We start from the raw sequence: 14,836 nt of genomic DNA on the forward strand, positions 1-14,836 counted from the left end.
ACAGGTAAAAATCCCACAAAGATACGAGCTGATGAAACTGGATGTTTGAGACAGTCTTTCTTACACCGGCAGTAATGTTTAATTTTTTTATCCCTCATTTATTCAACATATTCCAAGTCAGAATAATCATGATGGGTTTATTTTTAGTAAAGAGCACAAACATGCCTCTGAAGAATAAGCTTTATAAAAAGGTATGAAAAAGTCAAACATGACATGGCTTACTCTAAGCCAAAATGGAGTCGAAGGGCCTGGCTCTGCTGGAGACAGATGAGGCCAGGTGTGGAATCTCTTCATATTCATACCAACTAAGTATGATACACCTCCAGAATTTCTGGAATAGTTTAGTTATCACCTGGCTGTGGGGCCTTCAAGACAGAAATTGATCAAGGTTAAGTGAAGCTCCCTCAGCAGTGCTCTTTTCAGAGGCAATTCTTGGGAACAGCTGCAGTTACCAAACGTTTAAATACACAGTACATAGACTGAATATTAATAATGAAACAATTTTATTCAAATATGCTGCCATAAGGAGATGGAGCCTACAAGTCAGTCAGTTACCCACTGGTGTGGGTGGGAGAGAGGGAGAGGGAGAACCAGGCCAAATCAAAAATAAACTTGAGTCACTCTTATCACACAATAAGAGAAAAAGTTTAAATTGCTAACATATTTAAATAATTAATTGTACAAATGATATTTTATGTTTGGACTTATTACCAAATGTCCAAGAAGCAGCAGATATTCCTTTAAAAAAAAAAACCATTAAACATTCTTTAGCTCAGATAGCTCCAGGGTCATCTGGAATTCACCAGTCCAGTTCAAAGATCAGGAAACAAATCAATATAACAAATACCATATAAAACAGACATTTTTATGAATTAAATTCTCTTGTTTTAAAGGAAAACTAAAATTCCCATATGACAACTTGTGTACAAAGTTCTACCATGTAAAAGTTAAAAATAAAAGTAACAGGCAATGTATCTTGGGAATTTTCTTACTTGGGGCAAACTGAAAAAATATACATGTTATTAGATCAATTTCCCCATAAATTAAGTATTATTCAAGACACATATTTACTTGTAAAAGCAGCAGTAGAAAACCCAGGAGAATCATCTCGCTCAAAGGGAAAAGCACTCTGATATTTTTGACAAGGGACCTCTGTCATAAACAAAATTCCCTAAACCACCCAAACAATATTACACCTGAAACAGTTATTTGGATGTATAGACTTTTAAAAGGGCTATTCTTAAAGCTTTGAGCAGTTAATCCTCTTAGTACGATCTAAATATTTGGGTGTGTGCAAAGATACAGAGCTAAAAATCAGCATAAAAATGCACTAAATATATTTGAACAAATGTCTACACAGCAATTAGTATACTGTTCATTTTGTATATTAACATTTTGAAATGACGCATTCAGTTCACCTGCTTTAAAAAATTACTGGAATAGTTTTAAAATTTAGCTTCATTCAAACATCTCCTACTTGGAGGTGCAAATACCAAAATATACTCAGCAAAAAGTAGTCATATAAGTAGAACATTGTTTATTTGTGCATATTTTTTCCCCAAATACAATCAAGACCTATAAACCACAGGAAAATAAGCATATTTTTATACAATAACATACACTATGTATAAATTGGCTTGCAAATCCCTACTTTCTGCAAGACAGCCTTGGAACTAATCCGAAATACAGTAAACAAAGTTAATAATAATGAAAACAATGTATTTACGTAATGTTAATTTAAGCAGCTAAGGTAAGTACTACCAAATAGTCTGGAAGGACATCTCCTTTGTAAATTGTACTTTTAAGCACATTATATGTAACAGAATAAAGGTGCAATGTAATTCTAAAAATACTGCACATAGAATTACAATTTCACTTTCATAACAATTTCCAAAAAAACATTTAGAACCATGAATAACAAATATTAAGAACATTCATTTTAGAAAAGTATCTTGTCTAAATTTGTCAAACATGAGTTTCAACTGCATTTTTGAATACTTCTTGGATGTCATAAAATCAATCCACCAAAAATAAAATTGAAATCCTCCCTACATTCTTAATAGAATATCTAATGATAAAAACATAATTTATTTAATTGTAGAATGTTACGGATAACTTATTGCTAACAAACATCGATGAGAGGTGGTAAAAGGTCTTGAAAATTATTAGAGAGAGAGAGAGAGATACACAGACACACACACGCGCGCACTCACCTCACACACACTCCTTCCATTGTTAACAATATGCCTGCATGCATCTAAAAAGTCATGGAATGATGCTGCGAGGTGCATATTTTATAACTTATTTTACATGGCAAACAGAGCACTGTGCATTAAATTTCACATTTAAAAATGGCACATCTCACCATTCTTTTTCTGGATTCTTCATTCCAACACAAGGTCCTAAACTGGTTGTCAATCCACTACATGGCACACCCATAACCACTAATTCAATTTAGAGTTGCACATCACTCTAAATGTCAATGTTTTTTGGAGGAAACCAGATTACACAAAAAAGTGGAGAGCATGCAAACACCACAGACTGTACCTGGGCTGGGACTTGTAGGGAGCGAACCAATGAACTACCATATGTATACTTTTATTATAACAGGAGAAAGGACTTGATGTGCAAACAAAAGCAATTAAGATCAAAGGAATGTTTTTTTCAAATAGCTACAAATATTTTCTACAATGATGCACACAAACACTTAAAAAATTATTTTTGAATTTAATGTCACTTGAGGAATGACTTATGGTGTATTCAGCAAAACAGTCCTTTATATTTAAAACAACAAATAAAGTCTTAAAACAAAAAACTTAAATCATAACTATAATTTAATTTTAAACTAAATCCAGAACATTAGGGCAATTAGTAGAAATACATGCGTATTTTAAAAAAAAAAAAAAAAACTGAAATACACCAGCCATTTAAATGAGCTTACATTGGTCCACAAAAAATATTAAACTGACAGAACAATGTTCTCCTAGTGCATATAAAGTATCGTTATGTTATGGGAAGCCCATTATAAAATTTTCTGACGAAAACACAAAATATTAGCATGTAAGAAATGCTTTAATACTTTACAAACAAACAGAACTCAAAAATGTCATTTATTAAAAATGATTTGAAAATCTTATATATATATTTTGTACAGGGATGTTCACACTGCTTCATATACAGAAGGTTCACCATGAACACACACAAGTAGAAAACCTCTTCTCTTCATATTTCTAAAGGCTGCGTTCACATTTTTTCTTGCTGATGTTTACTTTCCAGCAGCCTTACTTTTTTGCAGCATTTCCTAAAAACAAATTAAAAGAACAAACATAAATAACCAAAGTAGGAATTCCTATTACACTTCTGTTTCATGAAGGAATATGTCAAGAGTGTTTTTGAAGAGAAAAGAAAGTTGAACAGAGTGATTTTGAAGCTAGAAACTGAAGGTGCGATTATGAAATTCGTTATTGCATAATACTTGAAAGTTCAGTGTACAATGGATAAGAAAGAAGATATATGAAGAAAGTTGGATGAAGTGGTGATCGGGGAGAATTGCAATGGACATGCTGATGAATGGAACAGAAGGGATGAGGAAGTGATTGGGTAGGTATAGAGCCAAGGAGAGAAATGCAGAAAGTCACATAATAGTGAATCTTGAGAAAAGGATGGATATGGTTGTGGTAAATATGTATTTTAAGAAAAGGGAGGAACACAAGGTGATGTACAAGAGTGGCGGAAGATGAACAAAGGTGGATTATATCTTATGCAGGAGAGTCAGTCTGAAGGAGACTGCAAAGTGGTGGCAGGAAAAAGCGTAGTTAGGCAGCATAAGAAGGTGATCTCTAACATTACCCTACAGACCAAGGAAAGGAGGAGAGCGAGGGCAGAACCAAGGATAAAATGGGAGAAGTTGAAAAACATGTTAAAATTTGCGCCGAGTGTGACAAGGATGGGTAAAGATTAGAAATGAGTACATTAGAGGGTTAGCTCAGATTGGATGGTTTAGAGACAAAGCCAGAGAAGCAAGACTGAGCTGGTTTGGACTTGTGCAAATAAGAGGTGAAGGGTATACTGGAAGGAGGATGCTAATGATAGGGCTGTCAGGAAAGAGGGAAAAGAGGAAGGCCTAATATGGAGTACCTGGAGAAAACTGTGCTAAATGCAGAGGTACTGGAGACTCCACAAAGGCAGTGACCAGGCTTGTACTATAACTCAATTTCCTGAAGTTGAGGCACCATCAATAAAAACTGTGCCATGGCACAGGACAATTAAAATTGTCAACAAATAAGAGACGTTATAAAATTGAAAAATGAAGACTTTACAATGAACCTCTATAAAGCAGTGAAAAACTGCACAGAGAAATTGTCTCACTGTCGACATACAGTTCTCTTTAGTTTTGTCAAGTTAACCAATTACTTTAAATTGGCCCTTAAAAGGGTATATGGTACCGATTCTTGCCTTCCATCCAATGCCACCAGTATAAGCAGCAGTACACCTTGATCTTAGATGAACCTGGATGAAGTAAGTTCAGTCATGGATAGATGCATGATGATAAATGAAGAAAAAAAAAAAAAAAAAAACACACATTCCAAAGAAAATAAACAGATCACTTTGAAAAAGATACACAAAGAAAAAAACAAATAGAAAACAACAACAACAACTTTACTTTAACTTTGCTGTAATGGCCCAAAGTGCTGCAATGGGTTGTTTTTGCCATTTCCTCGTTGCTATAAAACAGAGAGCAGAGTCTGCAGAAGTACCCAGTCTTAGGAATTACATACTCAACCCCTAAAACAGAAACAAATTAGATTGTAAAAACACTTTATGCTTCTAATATTTTGTTAATCCTACACAATTATAGATTACATATTTAAATGAGATGAATACTAATATGTGATACGTTTATCAGCATCAATATGTTTACTTGAAATATTTCAACAATGTATTAATTAAGCACTAAGTGTTACCATGTTAGCTCATTAACTCATAGATTTTTTTCCTCTCTAATGATATCATCCAAGTATCATGTATCATCCAAGTCATTTGAAGCTTAAAGCGGTTGAGTAATTTTAAGTTCTTACTTAATTAAACCAAATAGTGAATAATGATGAATACACATGGGTGGAAATAGAGACAAGCTAGATGTAGAACTGCTGGTCCCTTTATTATTTGCATCTTATTGCTAACAAGGAACTGTTAAAATCATTGAATACAGCGGTTTAAGACTAAAATAAGCAATTAAGGGTTCAAAATCTTAACAAAAAAAAAAAAAAAGGACTGAAATGAAACAGAAAAATGTCACTTGAACAATAAGTGCTTCATCAGCAATAAATGATTTCTCGTTATGCAATAATTGGGTTGGAACATAAACCTGAAGCCTCTGCAGCCCTCCAGGACTGAAGTTGCTCAGCCCACAATTAAAAAGGTCTGAGTCTTAAACAGTCTTAAAAAAATAAAAGAATTTAAAATTAGTAGCAAAAACTGGTCATTAAGAAAATAGAATGAAAACCTGTAGCTTCTGTGGCTCTCCAGGATCAGAGTTAGCCACCCCTGGTATAGGTCTTTCCTTAAGGAAAGAAAGCCAAGGTGTCAGTGAATACAGTCTTCTACACCATCAAAAGGAACTTGGAAATGAAGAAAACTCTGAGGAACAGGCCTGGAAGAGCCAAAGCCACAAAAGAATCCGAAGACAACTCTGAGAGGCAATAGCTTGTTTGATAGATGCCTCACATGACAGACAACAGCTTTAGGCAAAATCAATAATGCTTCAAGTGTGTAGCAACACAATTTGTTTGAATGCAGATAGATAGATATTATGAGAATATTGCATTGCTTCCGTCTTTCACTGGAACCTCAAATGCTTAAGAAAAAATTAATACTTTGACTAGGCAATCAATGCATTGATTTAAGAGTGAGTTCCTGCAGTAGAAGAATTTTTGAGGGATAGACTATGACAATTATTAATCTACTTGCAAGGCAGACAGAATATATGCTGCTTAATAAAAACAAATCATACCAAAAAATATTCATTAAATGGCATCTTAAAAAAATCTGAATATTCAAAAATCATTATGCCTCCCAAAAAAGAAATAGCCTTCTCATTTTATTGCACTCTTATTTTATTATTACACTGAACAATCCATTTAATGTTATATACATTTACAATAAGGATTTGCCAAACTGTCTTACCAACAGGTTGTGAAGGTTGGTATGGACCTAGTGTCTCAAGTGTGCATTCTGGACCACTGAAATCAGCCTTTTCATCTGTTATTTCGCTGTCTTCCTCAATCTTTATGAATTCTGAAATCTTGATGTCCAGATTATTTTCTTCTTTTTTATCATTAATATTACCACGCTTTAAAAGGAAAAAAAGCTTAATTAAAACAATGTACATTACCAAGAAAAAGTAAAGGGTTGGGAGGTGCATTTTTTAGGAAGATAAAAAAAATAATACAATGTTAACAGGGTAAACGGATACCTTTTGACTATTAGGGCAGCTGCATGGTTAATCAATGTAATTGACTGATCAAATAAATAATCCTGAAACACCACACACACCCATGTTGCGCACTGGCATGCTATGTCGCCCTGTATTGTTTGAGTAGACTAATCATGGCAGCAGCTGCACCACATTCAGTGGAAGAAGGCTCCTCCAAACATCAGTAAAAGCTGAAAATCTGAGAAAATGGTTTATTGTTTATTTTTTAAAAAACAGATGGTGTTCCAACCAGTTCAACACAAGGAAACCTGAAAAAGAAGCACGCTGGAAGTATAGCACAGGTTAACAATACCATAAGTAACCTACTACACTTGCTTAGAAATTCGACAATAGTTCTTTCAGTGCTATGAGGCTGGTTAACTTGAGAAATTCATACTAGTGGTGATTAGCATTGGGAGGAAAGTTAGAGCCATTATGTTTCTATGGATAGAACAGATAAATGGTTTGTTAAACACATTTGCCGCCATTATCACTCACAAGCACACTGAAGTAATGTTGCATTCAAATAAAGCACTTGGCTAGGTATATTTCTGGCAGAATCACATTCTTCACTCTTTTCCAGATAGTTATGCAAGGGACGGCAGCTTGTGATTCTTTAAATGTTACCTTGTGGATCCAAAAAGAAAACCACCTATTACCAGTCAAAACCAAGTAGCAATAATATCCAATACAAACAAGGACAGCATTAAGTATTTTATTTTATAAGTGGTATTCTCTTCAGTCACAGCTCAGGCCGACTCCTGAAGATTTATTTATTTATTTTTTATACATAAATCTAGAGCTGTTGACACAGTTGACCCAAACTGAAAGACACCTAGCAGCACATGGTGTCCCACCCACAGTGGAGTTGCTGCTGGGAAGCTGTCCGTTTGGTGGAGAAACACAATTGTTACTGCAGTTTAGATTGCTAAATGTACAGACTGTACAGCTCAGCAAAATACTGTTTTAAATGTTAAAAGGTATGAAAATAAGCACGTCTGAAATGAAATGGTTCTGGGCTCTTTCCACATTCTCTCGTATGTTGATGTGAACGGTGTGATGACTGATAAAGGACAACGTGCGAGTTATGTTGAATGCTGCGTATGAAGTGTTCTGCAGTGTTAAGGTTGTTTTCTACTTCTTCACTTCCCTTCCTATGCATAATATTTTTCGGCATAAGAACTGTTCAGAGTGAAATCATAAACCTCTTGCATATGATTTTTGATGGACTGTTAATACTCATGTTAAACTTACAACGTAACCTACTAATATATGTAGTAGGTTGCTTTTGTGAAAGGGAAAAATTCCTGATAAAAACACCAAGAATTTAAAATGAACATTTTTATATTTCATATGTGACACATGTGATATGTGATTTTTGAGACACCACACACAGTTCTAACACACAAGACCCCCTGGTTATGTTCTCCCCAAACGTACCTGGCTTCATTAGCATGATGGAAAAGAAATATGAGAACACTTTCCAGAAAGTCAAACTTGCCCTCTCTTCTTCCTAGTGCAGTGTAGTCCAACAACGGATGCAAGAACAATTACAGAAGCATATCTAGGCATTACCTGCCATTTCATTAATGACAACTGGGAGCTTTACAGCTACAGTTTGATGACTATGCCTCTTGAAAAACAACATACTACTGAAAATATCCCAAACTGGATTGAAAGGGCAGCTGAAAAGTTTGGGATTCCTACAAACAGGGCTGTGTTTCATGATAATGCTGCTAATGTGGTGGCAGCGCTTAGGGTTTTGGAAGAGACACATGGGATGTCTTCAATATGCTTTGCTGGCCACACTTTACAAATTGTAGTGAATCAAGCCTTGAAGAATCCCCAGATCACAAAAACAACTCAAGAAGAGTGAACTTGCCAGCTCTAAGCTCAAAACCAAGCAAAACTCTTTGTGCAACCCTGAACACAAACTAATTCAATACGTTACTCTTAGATGGAACAGCATATATTACATTATCAATCCACTTTTTGGAACAGATATGGCCAATTACAGCAGTTCTTTCAGACCCAGGATTCACACAGAAAGGGAAGCATTTCCTAGCTGTTAAAGGTGGACCCTGCTTGAGGAACTAGAACAAGCTCTTAAAACTGTTCGAGTGGGCCACTGTATATCTGAGTGATGAATCATATGCAACAATATTTGCTATAGCTGCACTCAAAGGACTCCTCAATTCCACACAGAATACAACCTTTGAGGCCACTCCTGTGGGGGCATTCCAGATGACGGTTTCACAAGAAATCATCAAAAGATGGGTGCTAGAAATGACATATGATGCTGCAAACAAATGTAATTGCTGCTGCCCTTGAACCCAGATTTCGTGAGCTCAATTTTTTCAAATTTTCTTTCCAGAAGAAGAATTAAAAAGTTCAGTTGAAAGTGTGAGGCCTTGCACTGGAAGCAAAGAAAGGAATGAGGGAGGAGGTGAAGCAGCAACAGTTCACCTATGAGATCAAAATCTCAGCTCATGCGAAGGAGGAGAAGAGGCAAGTGTCTTTACTGGACTCACTACTATGGTCTGACTAAGAACCACATGACAGTGAGAATAACGACTATGCACAAGAAAACACAGTTAGCCAAATGGTGAGAAAGGAGATTCTAACCTATTTTGGAGAACATCCTCTTCCCAAAAGTGAAAACTCACTGTAGTAGTGGAAAGATAATAAGGCAACATTTCCCACATTGGGTGTTTTGGCAAAATCACATGTGTGCATCTGCCTCATCTACTGCTTCCGAATGCCTGTTTTCAGCCACTCGAAATATAGTTACAAAGAAGAGAGCCGGTCTTAGCCTTGAGCACATGGACCTGTTAATGTTCCTCCATTATAACACTGAGTTCTAAAAGAACCCAAAACTTTTTTTGGTTTGTTTCAAGTTGGATTGCTGACATGAAGTCCATTAATCATCAAAAATTTTTGACTTAAAAATTTTATTGTTAACAATGCTTATTTTAGTTGTGATTCCCCCCTCCCCCCATTTCCTGTGTGTTTAAATTCTATATACCTGTAAAAATAAATTCATGAATTATTCGCATACAGCACTGATATGCCTACTTGAATTATTTGGACAAAATTAAGCATTAGATTAATTAATAAAATAGTTGAGCAATTAATCATTTACAAAATAATCGTCTGTGGCAGCCCAAGTGTGTAATAATGATCAGGTAACCAATGAAACACCACTTTCAAGTCCTTCATTAAATTTTAGAAGAACCATTAATAATAAAACTGAAACATATGGAAAAGAATGTTTTAAACTATAGCATCTACTACAAGTTGATAAAGATATTAAGAGCCCTTATCTTTACAACCTATTCTTATTTTTAATTTCTTTACCTAGCAAGACAATCGAAATGTGGAATTAATCTTAATTAAGCACTGGAGTTTCTGCTTAGGGTAATGTATGCCTCATTAATTTATGCAGATTATCTGGCAGAAAAAGTGAAACTAGTAATTAAGGGTTTAAAGCATTAGTGAAGAAGAATTCAAACCACCATATACAAGTAAAACTAAAGTATAGGCAAAAGATCAATTTTATGGGAAACAACTTGTTTGTTTGCATTGTGGGATGCCAGAGTGCTACAGATAGGTGCAGGCAGTCAAGGATTGCCATACAGAATTAACTAAACTCCATCCCCAACTACAGTTGCAGCAAAAATATAATAGAAAAATATTTTTTTTTAAATCAACATCATAAAAAGGCAGATTGTGGAAGTGGTGCAGCTTTTCTAGATCAGCACAATGATGAAATTACTGAGAAACAAAACAAGCAACCATTCTTTAACATTTGAATGTTAGTTCTGGCTTGGAATAAAACTTTGTATGGATTAATTTGAATTATTTAAATAGTGACATTCAATTTCACAGCACCAAAGTCAATATCAGATTTATTTGCACTATTATCTGAATTGTACAGATATTTGTTACGAGAGGCTGTTAAGACTCAGTAAAACTTACATAATTTGGGAATCTTGAGGCATCTTAATGGAACAACTAAATTTTAAATTATATTAAACTATTTACTAGCTCTCAGTCCAGAATTTGTTCCTCCCTGGTCTCCTATGCTAGCTGGGATAGGCTGCAACACCCCTGGCAACCCCGATCTTAGATGAGCGGGCTGGAAAATAACATGACTAAACCATTTCAAAACTGAGATTGCATTGTAATTGCCAGATCTTAAAAGGTGTTAATTACAAATTTAATTGGTGATGTCTAATGCAGAAATTTGAAATAAAATTTTATTTTCACATGAATCAGCCATCTCAATTTCATTTAATTAGCTTACCTCATCAAGATTACTAGTTTCCATACTTATGTTGCAGGAGTCATTTTCTTTTCTGAATTTCTCTTCAGTATCAATTGCTGGACATTCCAGGGATTGAATGGTCAGATCTTCAGCCACTGCAGAAGTGGGTTCTTCTTTTACATCTTTTAACTTTTTAACAGCTGGACCTGCATCATCATCATTACTTATTCCTTTTGGGGACCTTGTTAACTCATGAACTCTTTTGCCAGCTGGTTCTTTTGTTTTTGATTTTTCCTTCTGATTGTCTGCTCGAGAAGATACCTCATGATCAGGTGATGGAGAAGGTGGTTTCAAACTGCAAATTCAAGAGGAGAAGATGCTGATACACCTTTTGCAGGGATAAGAAGACAAGGTTACACATGCTGAGCATTACCACCACTATTGAATGGTATACAGTAGTAACATATGTTTAGGATTTATACTGTAGAAGTAACTGTAAAAACTCTTCCCCTAATTTTAGGCTGTGCAGTAGTTATAATAATTTGAGTAGGGAAGCAGTGAAAGCAGAGTATCATTACAAGATAGATGATACAACTACAATTGTAATACTAAGTATCTGTAGCATGGATCAACCAGTGTCACTAACTCTCTGCAGTCAGAAATGTTCCCCTTATTAAGAAACTATGCATGCTGTTACCTGGCATAATTCACAAAAATCATGGTCTCTGAAACCTGAAAATAATCCAGCAACTTTAATTTAGCATTTCATTTATGGTGTTTTTTCTTTGATGCAAAACCTTACAATGATCATCAAATCATATTTTATATACATCCAGTTTTTTGGAGCCTCGTCACACCTGCCATGAAGTTCTCTACACTGAACATACACCTGGGGGCCCCTTACTGCGAGGGAGCAGCACTACCGCCACACTACTGTGCATGTTTAATACATACTTTAATGAATTTCATCATGAAAATGATAAAGAATATATCTTAGCATTCTATTTTCAGAGAGCAGGAATATCATAAAGTGAATGGATTCTGTGCGGTGATTGCTGCTGGCACCTCCTCTAACAACTGAGTCAGGGAACACTTAACACAAAGCATTTAAATGTGCTACATTCATTTAACTAGTAAATTAAACATTGATTTTAGGATGAAGTTTAGTTTGCGACATTGTACATCAATTATAAAATAAACTATGAGAATAAAGTGTCCACATTAAATGTCCACTTTAATCTCGACATAAGTGTCAAAATTAAAGTGGAAATGTTGAGAATAAAGTCAACAGGTCGACTTTGTTCTTGACATAGTTTGTTTTTTCTTCCCTGTGTTCGTATTTTTTTCTTCACAGTTTCCCTAATACGATTCTGCAGGGCTATACCACAACTAGCATTATAAATGCAAGTTGCAGTTTTATTAAATTTATGTATATAGCTTCGCTTGAAGCAAGGTCCATATTAATGTAATTTGCCTAAATGATGGTTCAGTTGGTAAAGAGGTCATCACCAAGTTGCACTTGTTTTATTTTTATTTGGTGAATACTGTGTAATCCACCTGGGTGTAATAGTATTACTGGAAGTTGCACTATTATTTGTTTTATTGTTATTATTTATTAGTTTAAATATTATGCAGTTTAATGATGGTAAAGTTGTTTAAAAAGTCACTTTAACGTGTCTGTGGAAAGAGATCAACATTAACAGAAAGTGTAGTTGGTTTACAAAAAATATTTAATATTTACTCCCTTTCAAGACATGTTCAGTACAATACAACTTTTGACAAGCACCTCTGGATATTTTACTAAGTCTAAATGCCTCTTTGGATGGTTTAAAATATGTTGTCAAAATTATAGTTTAAGTTGTTTGCAAAACTTGTTCAATAAAGAAGGTTCTATATTTTGACTGCATCTGTCATGCAATATGATTCCTTCTCTTCACTAGTGCCACCCCCTTGAAAACTATCACTTTATGGGGCCATGCAAACCTGTATTAATACTTGTGGGCACATTCAATTTTTTTTTGTACAATGTACAATGCTTATGACAGTGGAATAGGTTATTCTTAGCCAGTCTACTGCAGTAATTGCAGTGGAAATGTGGTTAACATTCACTCATGCATGGGGAAAAAAATACCATTGAATACTGTGAAACCAGCAGAATTTAGAAAAATACTGCGATATAGAATTTTGGTCATACCGCCCAGCTCTACTGTCAATTGTCTTGAATGTTAGCTCATTTCTAATTATACAACAGTTGATCTTATAATTTTTCCAAGAAATATAACCATGCTTCTCACAGGAAACTGCTGAGGATCTTTTGCTTTTGGCATGGTGTTGCCACAAAGTTGAAAGGATTTAAACAAAAAACTCTCAATGATTCTGCTTTCATACAGAGATGTTTTGATTATTAACTAATCAATTACACCTAGACCAGAGTCACACTATACATTTTTATCCAGTAATTTTTAGGCATACCCTTTATTTACTGTATTTAATCTTGGTGAGTTGTGGATAGTCACAACATACATTTTGATCACCAGTAATTTAGAGTGACATCCCCAGCACAAAACAGTTGCAGGCCAAAATTGTGGTTGAATTCACCATTTTGAAAAACATTCATACAACACTGGCGCTGTTGGACAGGATGGACAGGATTGGCTTTCAAAATGCTAGGAGCTCATGATATTTTGGAAATTTGAAACTGTGCTGAAAGTCATGTAGAGCAATGGCAGTACTAATCAGCTGCACCTAGCTCTAGCTACCTTCATAAATGACTTGAAAGCAAGGGTGGTGTAGATGGGTCCAATTTGGGGCACACAAACTACTGTAACTAGCAGATTGTTGGGAATGTGCCTGGAAAAATAGAGTACCTGCAGGAAATCCAAATAAGACATAGGGTGAACATGTAAATTCCAAACAGATTATGACTGGGTATGGTTACAAACCAAGGGACCTGGATCCACAAGGGTAGCATTATACACTTTGTCTCAGTACTGTCTTGAAGCAAAACTTTTTATGCATCAAGTACAGATTTGTTTACATTTCTGCACTTTGTCAGAACTAGATTTCACTAAAAAAAGACGATATACTATATTTCATTTCTGGAATCACTGTATTGAAACGTAAGCAGTCTGTTAAAAAGTGAATCAGAAATCATTCTAAGTATACAAAACACTAATAGCAGCAAAAGTAACCATCAGGAAAAACAAGATTTAGCTTACCCCCTCGAAAGCCTCTTATACTTTCTGCACAAATTAACTTCCATCTTCCTACCATTTAACACAGGTGGATTTGCAAGAAGCTCTTGTGACATTTGTAAAGCATCATCTGAAGTTTCCATCTCAATAAAAGCCTATTGAAAATAAGCAGAAAAAAAAAAGATGCTTCAAACCTGGAAAAAACTGAGGTAGTGACAAAAGCATACTGCACCACATATAATACAGGGTGAAAAACTCTAGTAAAAATTGTTGGACTAAATAATTTTGCTGATTATATTAGCATTGGCTTGCAAAATTACTTCTTAAATCTTAAACTGTTAACAGGTGTGAAATGTGAATCATTTTTGATTAAAAAAATGATCTAGCCTAAAATATATTTTTTAAATACAACTTAATACACAGCCCTAAAATTCAGAAGTCACTGGAGTCGACAGTTCATAAAAAAATGAATAATTACAAACCAAACAACACACAAGACACATCACCCACTTAAGAAAGGTAGATCATTCCTGAAAACCTCTGTGTAAGATAAAAGATCATAATGCAAACACAATTACCATTAACTTTCATAGAAAAAAATGTTAAATCATTTTCGGGCACCAAAAAATTACCTATATACTTGGTTAGATAACACTAAAATATGTGAAAATGAACAGAATTAATTTTAACATCATCATCAAAACAAATTATTAATATGATTTTCTTTCATTAAATACTATTTAATACAGCCATTTATACCTATGTTTATCACATGTTATACCCAGACTGGCCTTGTGTTCTCTCTTTGGCCTTTTCTTCTCCTTCAGTATTTTTTTAACACCATAATACTAAAAATAACAGAAGATACTTGAGCACCACACAATAGGCTGATGTGAACGC

The 14,836-nt window shown here is 34.8% G+C and overlaps 1 protein-coding gene across 3 annotated transcripts in view; it reads right to left on the minus strand.

Moving 5' to 3' along the window:
- Positions 1-1,520: 1,520 nt before the first annotated feature.
- Positions 1,521-14,836, minus strand: part of LOC120543392 (matrin-3-like) — a 52,041-nt gene continuing 38,725 nt past the window's right edge. For all 3 annotated transcript variants that reach the window (XM_039776457.1, XM_039776455.1, XM_039776456.1), the window contains exons 17-21: positions 13,961-14,091; positions 10,782-11,097; positions 6,187-6,352; positions 4,664-4,785; positions 1,521-3,301 (exon numbers count right to left, since the gene is read on the minus strand). In XM_039776457.1, the coding sequence (XP_039632391.1) occupies positions 3,266-3,301; positions 4,664-4,785; positions 6,187-6,352; positions 10,782-11,097; positions 13,961-14,091 (771 nt within the window). In that variant the 3' untranslated portion in view covers positions 1,521-3,265. The remainder of the gene's footprint in view (positions 3,302-4,663; positions 4,786-6,186; positions 6,353-10,781; positions 11,098-13,960; positions 14,092-14,836) is intronic.

Source organism: Polypterus senegalus, chromosome 13 (genome assembly GCF_016835505.1).
Source record: "Polypterus senegalus isolate Bchr_013 chromosome 13, ASM1683550v1, whole genome shotgun sequence".
Lineage (NCBI taxonomy): Eukaryota > Metazoa > Chordata > Cladistia > Polypteriformes > Polypteridae > Polypterus > Polypterus senegalus.